Source organism: Halichoerus grypus, chromosome 3, assembly GCF_964656455.1.
Source record: "Halichoerus grypus chromosome 3, mHalGry1.hap1.1, whole genome shotgun sequence".
NCBI lineage: Eukaryota > Metazoa > Chordata > Mammalia > Carnivora > Phocidae > Halichoerus > Halichoerus grypus.
In genome coordinates, this window is record NC_135714.1 from 175071909 (window position 1) to 175086749 (window position 14841).

Sequence of the window (14841 nt, forward strand, 5' to 3'; positions counted from 1 at the left end):
CAAGAATAATAGAGTCAGCAGCAGCCAGTAGTGCACCCCAAGAGCTGGGTGTAATACCAACAGAGACAGAGAGATGAACAGAGAGATCAGGAAAGGAGACAATACAAAGAACCCTATTAAAACCACCATCATCCCCAGGTGACCACGTGTCCGCTCAAGGCTGTACTCTGATGAGCAATATCAGAGCCTTAATGCTGTCAGGGGAATAGATTTCAATGAAATAGTCAATCCCAATCACTAATTCATTAATCAAACAAGCAATGACAACAAGCCCTGGTATCCAGAGTTGCTACAATATATTATCTAAAGGTCTAGTTTTCAAAAAGAACAGGAAAATTATGAGATATGTAAAGAAACAGGAAAACATGAACCATACACAGGGGTAAAAAAAAAAAGCAGACAACAGAAATGGCCTGTGCAAGGGTCCAGATGTCACACTTAGCAGACAAACTCTTCAGAGCAGCTATTATAAATGTGTTCAAAGAATTTTAAACACCATGATTCAAGAAATAAAGAAAGGCATGATGACAATGTCTTTTCAAAGAGACAATAATAAACAGAAATTATAAAAAAGAACCCAATGGAAATTCTATACTTGAAAAGTACACTAACTGAAGAGGGGTTAATGGACTGAATAGTGTCCCTCAAATTCACATGTCTACTTGTAACCTCAGAATGTGACTGCCATGGGCTGAACTGTGTCCTTCCCAAATTCACATGTTGAAGCCTTAACTCCCAGTGTGACTGTATGTGGAGATGGAACCTTTACAGCAGTAATTAAGGCCAAATGAGGACCCTGATCTGATAGGACTAGTGTCCTTATAAGAAGAGGAAATGAGACCAGAGCTTCTCTCTGCCATATGAGGACACTGGGGCGAAGGTGGCCATCTATAAGCCAGGAACAGACCTCTCTCCAGGAACTGAGTTGGCTGATACCTTGATCTTGGACTTCCAGCCTCCAGAACTGTGAGAAAATAAATTCCCCTTGATTACGCCATCCCAGTCCGTGGTATTTTGTTTTGGCCACCCAAGCTGCATACTACAGTGACCTTAAATGGAAATGACATCTCTGTAGATTTAATTAGTTAGGAATCTCAAGATGAAATCATCCTGGATTTTGGATGAGTTCTAAATCCAAAACTGGTGTCCTTAAAAGAAGAAGAGAACACAGAGGAGAGACATAGGAAAGAGGGCCACGTGAAGACAGAGGCAGGCTTCAGTGATGCCAGCACAGGCAAGGGCCACCAGCAGCCTCTAGAGTTGGAAGAGGCAAGGAAGGATTCTCCTGAGAGCCTTCAGAAGGAGTGTGGCCCTGCTGAAACCTTGACTTCAGACTTTGGCCTCAGACCTGGAACAGAATAATTTTCTGTTGTTTGAAGCTACCCAGTTTAGGGTAATTTGTTATGACAGGCCCAGGAAATTAATCAAGGGGCTTATGATAGGTGCAAAATACACTCTCCCCCAAAGATGTCCATGTCCTAATCCCTAGAACCTGTGATTATGTCATGTTATATATGGTGAGGGGGATTCAAGGTTGCAAATGAAAAGGCGCTAATCAGCTCACCTTGAAAGATTTTCCCGGATTAACCAGGTGGCTCAGTGTAATTATAGGAGTTCTTTCAATGTGGAACAGGGAAGCAGAAGATCCAGAGTCAGAGAAGGTAATGTGATGATGGAAGCAGAGTCTGAGCGATGAGATATGAGAAAGATCTGACCAGATCTGGCTTTAAAGACAGAAGGGGGCCATGAGCCAAGGAGTACAGTCAGCCTGTACAATCTGAGTAAGCAAGGCCCTGGATTCTTGCTTAGAACTTCCATAAGGACCCCTGCCGGGTAGACCCATTTTAGACTTCTGAATGACAAAATAATGTTAATTTATCACAAAGCCACTAAATATGTGGTAATTTGTTACAGTGGCAATTGGAAACTAATGCAGGGCCCAGCAATAGATTTGAACTGCCAGAAGAAAAAAATCAGCAAATATAGGACAGACTTATAGAGACTGCAATCCAAAAGAGCAAGAGCAAAAGAGAGAGAGACAGAGAGACAGAGAGAGAGAAGAAGGAAGAAAAATAAACAATTCCAGAAATATGTGGATCCCCATTAAGTGTACTATATACATGTAAAGATAGGACCAATTAGAGGGAAGAGAGATGGAGGAGAAAAAAAATAAATAAATAATGAACTAAATCTTCTCAAATTTGATGAAAAATATTAATCTACATATATGGGCACACCTCAGGGGTATTGTGGGTTTGGTTCCAGACCACTTTAAGAAAGCAGGTATCACAGTAAAGCAAGTCAATGAATTTTTTGGTTTCCTAGTGCATATATAAGTTATGTCTATGCTATACTATAATCTAAGTGTACAATAGCATTATATTTTTAAAAAGTACTTAATTAAAAAAATACTTTATTGCTAAATAATGCTACCCATCATCTGAGCTTACAGTGAATCGCAATGTTTTTGCTGATGAAGGGGCTTGCCTTGATGCTGATGGCTGCTGACTGATCAGAGTGGTAGTTGCTGAAGGTTGGGGTGTCTGTAGCAATTTCTTAAAATAAAACAATGAACTTTCCTGCATCAACTGACTCTTCCTTTTACTTGAACACATAGAAGCCATTGTAGGGTTATTAATTTTTCTAATTTCAATATTGTGTCTCAGGGAATAAGGCCTAAGGAAAAGGAGTAGAGTAGCTGGTCAGTGGAGCAGTCAGAACACATACCATACTTATCAATTAAGTTATATGTGTTATAGGGGCATGGTCCATGACACTCAAAACAATTACAATAGTAACATCAAAGATCACTGACCACAGATCATCATAACAAATATAATAATATTAATAATACTAAAGTTTGAAATATTGTGAGATTACCAAAATGTGACACAGAAACATGAAGTGAGCAAATGCTGTTGGAAAAATGGTGCCAACAGACTTGCTTGATGAAGGGTTGCCACAAAACTTCAATTTGTGAAAAATGCAATACCTGCAAAGTGCAATAAAGTGAAGCACAATAAAATGGGGTATGTCTGTATTATTTTCCTTCGAATGCTGTAACAAATTACCACAAAATGTTGGCTTAAAACAACATTCCTTTATTCTCTTACAGTTCTGGAGTTCAGAAGTCTGAAGTAATTTCCCCTGGGCTAAAATCAGGTCATTAAATTCCTTTCAGGGATTCTAGGGGATAATCCATCTCCGTGCCTTTTCCAGCTACTAGAGGCTCCCTATATTCCTTGTCCTGTGGCCCTTTCTTCCATCTTCAAAGACAATGGCATAACATTTTCTCTCTCTGAATCAGCTTCTATCTGCTTTAACCACAAGCCCTTTTCTCTTCTTTACATAGTTGAATCTCTTCCTTCTGCCTCCCTTTCATAAAGACCTTTATGACTACATTTAGATTCCACATAGATAATCCAGGATAATCTGCCTATCTCAAGATCCTTAATTTAATCCCATCTGCAAAGTTCCTTTTGCCATATGAATAACATTCACAGGGTTCCAGGGGTTAGGGTATAGCTATCTTTGGTGGCCATTACTTAGTCTATTACATTACACATCCAAAGATATCAGTGAACTCCAAATAGGATAAACACAAAGATATCCAGACACAGACATATCATAAGAACAATGCTGAAAGTCAAAGACAAGAAGAAAATCTTGAAAGCAGCAAGAGACAGACACAACTTGATTTACAAGTGAAACCCAGTGAGATAGATTAACAGATGACTTCTCATCAGAAAGAATGAAGGCTAGAAGGTAATGGGATGATATACTCAAAGTGTTGAAATAAACTGTCAACCAAAAATTCTATACCCAGTAAAACTATCTCTCAAAAATGAAACTGAGCCACACACACACAAAAAATGATAAAGACTTCAGAAAGTTTGCCCCTCCATAAAAACAAAGAATAAACTGACAAAAATGGTCAGAATGAATTTTTTCAGAATTCTGAAAACCGGCACTGACCCAAGAACAATTAGTCCAGAAAAATGAATATATCTCAGTAAAAACAGCAATATTTGTGGTGTTTTAACTTATATTAGTACCATCTCCAACTCCCTAGCTAATTAGTATCCTTGAAAAATAATGCCCTATATCTTGGCGCCAGAGGGAGTAGAGCAGAACTGCATTTCTTTCAAAGCCTTATTTCCAAAGAGGAGTCATTATTTGACTTGTGTGGTAGTTCCCTGGATGATCCTACTTGAATGGCTTGTCTTTTTCAACTTTATTTGAACTTACCTAGTTCTAAAATCCTCTACCCGGTAAGCCGTAGCATGTTTTAGTATCACAGCTGCCTGAGGCAATGGATAAAAGATAGGGCAAACAATAGACTAAATAAAAGTTTAAAGGGAAAATTGAGGAATGAGTTGTCCATAGGCACTTTAAAAAACTCTGAAACAGGTCTGAAAATGTAAACAACAACACACATGCCCAGGACTCCAGGACTATGTATAGATGCGTGCATGCTGAGAAGGCCCTAAGCTCTCACCTCTAACTGACTTTTATATTCTGCGTAAGCAGAAAATGAAGGCTAAAGCTGAGTTGTCAACTTCCTAGCTGAATATTGAAGGCATGCCTCAACAAAAACAAAATCACTTGACAAATACTGGGAGATTTATTGCTTGCAGGTATTTAACAAGATTTCTGTCCAATTATTAGATGGCCACTAAACTAACACAATAGAGAATTCAATGGCTACAAATGACAAAGATGCAGATATTATATAGCTCATAAAAGTCACTAAAATAATGACAACTACAACAATCAGTAACAACAAAAAACACTGGGGAATAAGGTGGGTGAAATCTGATTTCCATAATTACCACATTTATATTTGCAATGTCTAATTTTCAACAAAAAGTTATGAGACATGGAAAGAAACAGGAAAGTATTATCCATACACAGGATGAAAAGCTATCTACAGATACTATCCCTGAGGAAGCCCAGACATTGCTTTTACTAGTCAAAGACTTTAAATCTATTAAAAGTTATTTTAAGTATGTTCAGAGAACTAAGGCAAATTATAGCTAAAGAACTAAAGGAATATAAGAATGATGTCTCACAAAACAGAGAATACCAATAAAGAATTGCAGTTATTAGGGGCACCTGGGTGGCTCAGTCAGTTAAGCCTCTGCCTTTGGCTCAGGTCATGATCTTGGGGTCCTGGGATCGAGCCCCGCATCGGGCTCCCTGCTCAGCAGGGAGTCTGTTTCTCCCTTTCCCTCTGCTGCAGCACCCCCCCCCCAGCTTGTACTCTCTGTCTCTCTTGCTCTCTTTCAAATAAATAAATGAAATATTTAAAAAATTTAAAAATTTAAAAAAGAGAGTTATTAAAAAAATAGGAATCTTGGAGTTGAAAAGTGTAATAACTGAAACAAAAAATTAGTTCAATTTGAGATCAAGTTTGAGCATGCTGGAAAAAGAATCAGCCAACTCAAAGATAGGTGGAGATTACCCAGTCTGAGTGACAGAATCAAAAATAAAGAAAGCAAAGTGAACAGAATCTGAGAGAGCCTCTGGGATGCCATATAAATATACCAACATCCACTTAATGGGAGTCGCAGAAGAAGAGAGAAAGGGCAGAAGGAATATTTGAAGAAATAATGTTCAAAAACTTCTCAAATTGGATGAAAAACATTAATCTATTAAACACAACCAAGAAGCTTACAAATTCTAAATATGATAAATTCAAAAAGATCAACATCTAGACACTCTATAATCAAACTACTGAAACGGCACCTGGGTGGCTCAACTGGTTAAGGACAGAATCTTAAAAGCAGCAGGAAGTGACTCATCATGTACAAAGGATCCTCAATAGGATTGATTGCTGATTTCTTATGAGAAACAATGGAGGCCAGTAAGCAGTAGGATGACATATGCAAAGTCCTGAATGAAAAAAATGCCAAGAAACAATTCTACATCTGCTAAAACTATCCTTCAAAAATGAATGATAAATTAAAACATTTTAAGACTAAAAAAACCTAAGAGAGTTCATTGCTTTTAGACAAGCCCTACATCAGATACTAATGAGAATCCTTGAATTTGAGATAAAAGGACACTAATCAGTAACTCAAATCCACATGAAGAAATAAAGAGAACTGGTAAATGTATATTCCCATAAGTAAATATAAAAGAAAATATAGGGTTTTTTGTTTGTTTGTAACCTCTTTTTTTCTGATTTAAAAGATGAATGTATAAAGCAATAATTGCAAATCTATGCTGATGGCCACATATATATAAAGATATAATTTGTGATGATAACCTAAAGGGAAGAAATGGAACTATATAAGAACATAGTTTTTTTTTTTTTTTTTAAAGATTTTATTTATTTATTTGACAGAGAGAGGCACAGCAAGAGAGGGAATACAGGCAGGGGGAGTGGGAGAGAGAGAAGCAGGCTTCCCGAGGAGCAGGGGGCCCGATGCGGGGCTCGATCCCAGGACTCTGGGATCATGACCTGAGCTGAAGGCAGACGCTTAACGACTGAGCTACCCAGGCGCCCGATAAGAACATAGTTTTTATATACTATAGAAACTAACTTGACATTAATCCAAACAAGATTATTATACATTGTGATGTTAACAGCATATCCCAGGCCAATTACTAAGAAAATAACTAAAAAATATATATGAAAATAAATGGCAAGGGATTTAAAATGGTACATTAGAGGGGCGCCTGGGTTGCTCAGTCGTTAGGCGTCTGCCTTCAGCTCAGGTCAGGATCCCAGTGTCCTGGGATCGAGCTCCACATCAGGCTCCCTGCTCCATGGGAAGCCTGCTTCTCCTCCTCCCACTCCACCTGCTTGTGTTCCTTCTCTCACTATGTCTCTCTCTGTCAAATAAATAAAATCTTAAAAAAAAAGTAAAAAAAAAAAAAATAAAATGGTACACTAGAAAATATTTAACACAAAAGAAGGCAGTAATAAATGATTTCAGAAACAAAAAAGATGACATATAAAAAAACCCAACAAAAAAAGCAGTTGTAAATACTAACTTATCAGTAATTGCATTAAATGTGAATGAATTAAATTCTGCAATAAAGAAGCGGTGGGGGGGTGGGGTCTGGGTGGCTCAGTTGGTTAAGCCTTTGCCTTTGGCTCAGGTCATGATCCCAGGATCCTGGGATCAAGTCCCACTTCGGGCTCCCTGCTGGGCAGGGAGCTTGCTTCTCCCTCTCCCTCTGCTTGCCATTCCCTCTGCTTGTGCTCTCTCTCTCTATCACTATCTCTCTCTATTAAATAAATAAAATCTTTAAAAAAAATAAAATAAAATAAAGAAGCAGGGATTGGCAGAATGGAGAAAAAAAAAAACATGATCCAACTGTATGCTGCATGCAAGATACATAATTTAGATTCAAAGACACTGATAGATTGAAAGAAAAAGGATGAAAAAAGATATTTCATGCAAATGGTAAACAAAAGAGGGCTGGAGTGGTTATGCTAATTTCACACAAAATAAAATTTAAGACAAATATATTACTAAAGACAAAGACATTTTATAATGATAAAATGATTAATCTACCGCTAAGATATAACAGACTCATAGGCACATAACAGTAGAAATTCAAAATACATGATTCATAAAACTAACATATTTAAATGGGAAAACAGACAATTCAACAATAATAACTGGAACTTTAATACCTCACTTTCAATATCAGATAGAACAACTATCCATTGTTCTATCAGCAAGGATCAGCAAAGAAATATAAGACTTAAAAAAACCCTATAAACCAACTAGACCTAACAAACATCTCTATAACAACAATGTATAGTTGAGAATACATAGTCTTCTCAACTATACATTGAATATTTTCCAGGATAGATCATATAATAGTCCATAAAATAAGTATGAATAAATTTAAGGGAATTTAAATCATACAAAGTATGCTCTTCAACTACAACAAAATGAAATGAAAAATCAGTAACAAAGGAATTGGGGAAATTCATAAATATGTGGAAATAAAAACAACACATGCCTAAATAACCAATGGATCCTCCCCCTACAAATCACAAGTGAAATTATAAAATACTTTTAGATGAATGTGAAAATGAAAACACAACTCATCAAAAATATGACATGCCCCTAAAGAGTACTTAGAGGAAATTTTACTGATATTAATGCCTTTATTTATTAAAAAAGAAAAAAAAAAGATCTAAAATCACATGACCTAATCTAACCTTTCCTGTTAAGACATTGAGAAGAGAAAATTAACCCATATCAAGCTGAAAGAAGGAAATAATAAAAATTAGAGTATATATAATTTAAAGATTGAACAATAGTAGATAAAGATAAATTAAAATTGGTTCTTTGAAAAACCCAACAGTTAAAATTGACAAAGCATTTTTGGCAAGACTGGCTACAAAAATGAGGAAATACTCATATTACTAAAATCATAAATGAATGAGCAGATATTAGGCAAGAAAATGAAGTAAAAGGCCATAAAAAAGGTATTGGGGCTAATAAAACAAGTTCAGTAAGGTTGCAGAACACAAGATCAATACACAAATATCAACTGTATTTCTATATCCTAACAATGAATCATCTGCAAACAGAATCAAGAAAACAATTTCAGGTGCACCTGAGTGGCTCAGTTGGTTAAGTGTTCAACTTTTGGTTTCAGCTCAGATCATGATCTCAGGGTTGTGAGACTGAGCCTCATGTAGGGCTCTGCTCAGCGTGGAGTCTCCCTTTGTGCCACACCCTCCCCCCCCCCACACCAGCTCACGTTCTTGCTCTCTCTCTAAAATAAAGAAATAAATAAAATCTTAAAAAAATTGCATTTATAATAGCACTAAAAAGAAAAAATACTTAGGAATCAATTGAACACAAGTAGTATAAAACCTATTATCTGAAAATTATAAAACACCATTGAAGGAAATTACAGATATAAATAGATATAAAGACATCACATGTTCATGGGTCAGAAGACTTACTATTTTAATAGCAATATTTCCAAAACTGACCTATAGACTCAACACAGTGCCAGTCAAAATCCCAGGTGGCTTATTTGCAGAAATTGACATATTTATCCTAAAATTCGTAAGGAAATGCAGGGACCCAGAATAATCAAAACAATCTTGGAAAAGAATAATAAACTTGGAGGACTCATATTTCTAAATTTCAAAACTTAATACAAAACTATGGTAGTTAAGTCAGTGTGGTACTGACACAAAGCTAGACATACAGATCAAAGAAATAAAACTGAGACTCAGAAATAAACCCACACATTTGCAGTCCATTGTTTTTTGACAAGTTTACCAAAAACAGTTCAATGGGGAGGCTTTTTGAAAAAATGGTGCTGGGACAACTGAATATTCACATTGAAAAAAATGAAGTTGGAGCCTTTCCTCACAATAAACATAAAAATCAACTCAAAATGGATCACTGACCTCCATGTAAGAACTAAAAGCATAAAATTCTTAGAAAAAAATATTGGAGTAAATCTTTATGACCTCAGGTTAGCTATTCCACAAAAACACAAGCAACAAAAGATAAAATACATCACTAGACTTCATCAAAATTTAAATTTTTGTATGAAGAAAAGAAGAAGACAAACCACAAAATGGGAGAAAACATTGGCAGAACATACATCTGATAAGGGACATGTATTTAGAATATATAAAGACTGTATACAACTCAGTAATAGAAAGACAACAACCCAATTTAAAAATGGGTAAAGGATCTGAATAGACATTTCGGAAGACATACAAATGGCCAATAATATCCTCATAAAAAGATGCTCAACTTCATTAGCCATTAGGACAATTCAAGTTAAAACCACAATAAGATACCAATTTACACCCATTAGGATGACTATTATTTTTTTTAAAAAAAGAAAATTATTTTTTAAAAAAGGATGTGGAGAAATTGGAACTCTTGTGTATTGCTGATGTGAATGTGAAACGATGTAGCTGTTATGGAAAACAGTATGGCAGTTTCTCAAAGAATTAAACATAGAATTAATATCTGATTTAGCAACTCTACTTTGGGTATATACACAAAAAAATTACAAGCAGGAATGCAAACAGATATTTGAGCACCAATAGTGGAAACAATTCAAATGTCCATCAACAGATGAATGAATAAACAAAATGAAGTATATCCATACAATGTAATACTGCTCAGCCATAAAAAGAAATGAGGTATTGATACATGCTACAACATGGCTAAGTTAAGGGTGCCAGACACAAGAGACCTCATGCTGTCTGATTCCCATTTCATGAAATGGCCAAAACAGGCAAATCTATAGACACAGAAAGTAGACTAGTGGTTGCCAGGGGTGTGGACAGAAGAGAATGGGCAGTAACCACTACTGGGTATGGAGTTCCTTTCTGAGTTATGGAAAATGTTCTAAAATTGTAGTCCTGGTTGCACAAATCTGTTTGCACACTAAAACCCATTGAATTGTATGCTTTAAAAGTATTTATTTCATGGTATTTAAATTATATCTTAATAAAGCTATTGAAATATAAAAATATTAGAGCCAGGATCCCTCAGAAAGGACCCAGCCCACTCCCCCCCCCCCACCAACACACACAACTTGTGTTTCAGGTTGGTGAGGGGTGGCTGGACAAGGAAAATATGATAGCTTTAGTGGTGTGCAAGGGGGAAAAATGAGAGATGTGTTTTCCATTTTCATATGGATTTTCATTGATGGAGGGTGCTTAGAAGAGTATTTGGTAACAATGTAAGATGACTATGGAGGAGGAGACAAGGCAGCTGGTGGGTTTAAGCAGAGAGAAGGCCTGAGAGGGCTCCCACCTTCTGACATGCATGTATATACACCAGGAGACTGAAAATTCCAACAGCTGAGGGGCCAAAAGACCATATGGAATGAAAAGACCAGGAGTACAGGAAAAGGGGCTTTGCTGACCTCAAAACCAAAGGCTATGTATGGCAGGGATGATGGATTTCAGTAACAAATGACAGAAGGTGACTCAAAGCCAGGAAGAACCAATACTGTTTACTGATGGAGAGGTCACAGGAACTGACACTTACCAAGGGAATGAGGTACCTCAGGAACCAGGAAGGACTTGTATGAAAGGGTATCTTGCTGTCAACTATAAGAACAACCATGGGGGTGCCTGGGTGGTTCAGTCAGTTAAGTGTCCAACTCTTGATTTAGACTCAGGTCATGATCTCAGGGTTGGTAGATCAAACCCCAAGTGGGGCTCCACACTGGGTGTGGAGTCTGCTTAAGATTCTCTCTCTCCCTCTCCCTCTGCCCCTCTCCTCACCCTCCCCTCATGCTTGCTCTCTAACTCTCAAAGAAAAAAAAAAAACAAACCACAAACAAAAACCCAATAACCATGATGTTGAGCAAATTTACTCCTACATTTAAATATAATATTGGGAAGAAGAAAAGAATAAGTACCTTAGAGATAAGAATAGTCCTGATAGGAAATTCAAATTTTGAATTAAGTTTAAATGCTGAAACACTAGGATTTTACCCATAGAATCTTAAAGTACTTGGAAGAGACTAAGTTTTAAACTATAGGGGAAGAAGTTATCATGAAGGCTTGAGACAATTTCTCTTTTGCTGCTCTAGGGTAAGGTTGTTGGTAAGCTATTGAGTTCAATTAGAGACAAGAGAAAAAATTACATTTCCTCATCACTGTGTCAGAATGAGTAAATTTTAAATTCCCTACAATCCATTCAGTAGACAGAGTACTTAAGGAATGGTACTGTTCCCAGCACTAGGAGAAATGATAATTATGTGACAAAATAGAAGTGTTAGCTAACACTAGAGTGGCAACCATATTGCAATATAAATAAATCAATATATAGCACACCTTAAATTTACACAATGTTGTCAAATAAACATAGCTCAATAAAATATTTTTTTTTTTAAAAAGTGGTCATGAGGTAGCTTTGTGGCCAACGAAGCAGTCAGATACAGGCTGACATTTGAGACTGAAGATGGGAAGACCATTGTGATGGAGTGAAAAGCAATGGGCTGAAAGTCAGCAGGTCTGGTATTGAGTTGGGGGGTGCCTCCAATTGGCTCTTGACTTTGAACATCACTGAATCTCTTTCGGTACTCATTTGCTTGGCCTGTGAAGAAGTCTAACTAGATACCTAGCAAGATTTCTTCCAGCTCTAAAAGACTGATTCTCAGGTCTTGTATGCCCAGTTTGGGGAAATATCTGCCACTTCTTGGCCAAGTTCAAATGGGTATTATCTTTTAAGAGATAGAACTTCTCCTCTTTCTTTGGCCATGCCCCAAGAAGCTGGGCTGAGGGCAACCAGATATAAAGTGCAGTTACCTGGGAAGTGTCGATGGCTCTTGGCTTTGCAGCTACATTTTCCAATTAGCTCAGGAGCAAAGATATCACTGTGACAGGTGGCACAGTAAAAGAAGGCTCTGGACAATGAAAGCAAATCAAGAATGACTTATATGAAGCTTAACACTAAGGAAGCATGGCGCTGACTCAGTTTGTCTGCCATTAAGTTGCATTTGCTTTAGGACTTTCTCCCCATAAAGTAATAAAAAAATTACCTTATGACTTCCTTTGTAGATTCAGCAATAAAGAATCCTAGTGTGTTCTTACGCAGCCTAACTTGTGCAGGTGGATTTAGTAGCAGACCACTGGAAACAGAAAATAAAAATACAGTAATTTTCCCCTTTAATTTCTGTGGCAATATTTGTTGTTTCATTCTGTCATTACCAATGGATTCTCTAAATTGTAGAGTTAATAAGACTCCATCCCCTTTTACTGCCAAACACAGTAGAAAAACCGCATTTGATTATATATCTTTGATTGGTGCTAAATATCCAGAAGGGAGTAAGGTCACAACATGATTGCTGAGCTGCACACAGCTGAGCTAAGGGTGAGCTCCTCCCTGGACTGTGTTTTGAATCTGAAATGGTTAAACCAACTCAGATGCATGAAGCCTTGCTAATTAAGGCTACCCAATGCCATGGCCACATGGTTGCAAGTCTTATGGTCATAGTAGTGGTGTTTATCCTTAGGCTACTTGCCCTTTAAAATTAAATTATATCTAGTTAACCAGCCGGATTCAAAAGTTCCTTTTATTTGCCTATGCAATTTTTGAATTTGCATATTTCTTTTGACTTCATTTTTTTTTCTATCTTGATTGCCAGATTTCTGAGATCAGGAACCACATGAATTGTTTCTATTCTATATGAACACTTTGATGTTCTCTTTCCACATGGTTTGTGTGTTTGAAAATGACATCTTACAAATTTCACCCATGATACTCCTTGATGCAGTACTATATTACGACTATTTGAATTCCTCACATTTATTCCTATGTTTGTCAGGCTATCCCATTTTTATTTCCTTTAATTCAGACCTCCAACACGATGAGGTCTTATAACCTTGAAACTACCATCACTTCATTTGCTCATGGTAAAACATGAGCAAACATGTTTTTAACATTTAACATTAACAAAAAAAAACATTTACTCCCTTAAAACACTCCTTTTATATTAACACTGGAAAGAAGTCAAGTCTTAATTTTCGCAAAGTTATTATGTTGTTAGGGTACTCCAAAGTAACTTGTGAGTGTAAGAGCCTTACAAAAATAAAAAGGGTTGTACCACAAAATCTCTTCCACACTACGTCAAGAGTAGAAAGATGCTGAGTAGCTGGGTTGAGGCTGTACTGAGGTAGTTTATTTTATTTTTTTTAATTTTTTTTTATTTATTAGACAGAGAGAGAGACAGCGAGAGAGGGAACACAAGAAGGGGGAGTGGGAGAGGGAGAAGCGGGCTTCCTGCGGAGCAGGGAGCCTGATGCGGGGACCCTGGGATCATGACCTGAGCCGAAGGCAGACGCTTAACGACTGAGCCACCCAGGCGCCCCTGTATTGAGGTAGTTTATTATCTGAGACATTGGATGGCATTTTCCAAATGTTTACTGACTGATATTAATGAGCAAAATAAATGCTTTTAACTTTGAAAGGAAAAGAACACGGATTCGTGCCCCCACCCCAGTATCATTGGCTGATGTTCACTAGCTTGCAAGCATAAACTTAGTTGTATCTTCATATCTCTTATTTTTAAGGGAGTGTCCTCTGAACTCATATTAAATATTTAGTTATGAAGATACAGTCACAATAATAGCTGTGGTTGCATTTGAAAGAAGAGGTGAACTCCCTTTGAAGATTTTTCCAAACTGGCTTGATATCCTCTTCATGGATCATGGCCAGTTGCTCTCTAGATAATGTTCGCTACTGGAACAAACTTAGAACATTACCTGACTAGGGTCAGATCCAGCTTTATCTCTTAGCAGATGATAAATTATTCCCTAAGACAAATCCTTATGATTGTCAAAGGCTTTTCCAAGTTTTTTTTAATATTTATTTACTTATTTATTTGAGAGAGAGGAGAGAGAGAGCGTGAGCACATAAGCAGGGGGAGCGGCAGAGGCAGAGAGAGAATCTTAAGCAAGCTTCACCTAGCTTGGATCCTGATGTGGGGGCTCCATTTCACATCCCTGAGATCATGACCTGAGCTGAAATCAAGAGTTGGATGCTTAACTAAGCCACCCAGGCGGCCTGGGCTTTTCCAAGTTTTAAAGTCTGTTCAAGTGTATCAGTTAGAAGAGAATGGGTTTCCCCTCCAGTTTTTCTGTATACTAGTTTAAACCCCAGCCACTGAGATGCCCTATTTTCCTTCCACTTATGGCTGTGGTAGATTTAGTACAACATAGTGATCAGAATCACCACCCCCAGAGTCATGCTGAGTTCAGATGCTGGCTCTGCCACTTGGGACTGATGTGAGTTTGGGAAAATTATTTAACTTTTCTGGGCATCATCTTCCTGCCCTGTAAAATGGGACTAAGAATTGTACCCATTGTTGTAG

General features: G+C 37.3%; 1 protein-coding gene across 1 annotated transcript in view; it reads right to left on the reverse strand.

The window, feature by feature from the left end:
• The window catches only part of KCNU1 (potassium calcium-activated channel subfamily U member 1), a 165482-nt gene that overhangs the window by 91930 nt on the left and 58711 nt on the right, over positions 1–14841 (reverse strand). The window contains 2 exon segments of the mRNA XM_036110253.2: positions 12278–12375; positions 12511–12600. Of these exon segments, the coding sequence (XP_035966146.1) occupies positions 12278–12375; positions 12511–12600 (188 nt within the window).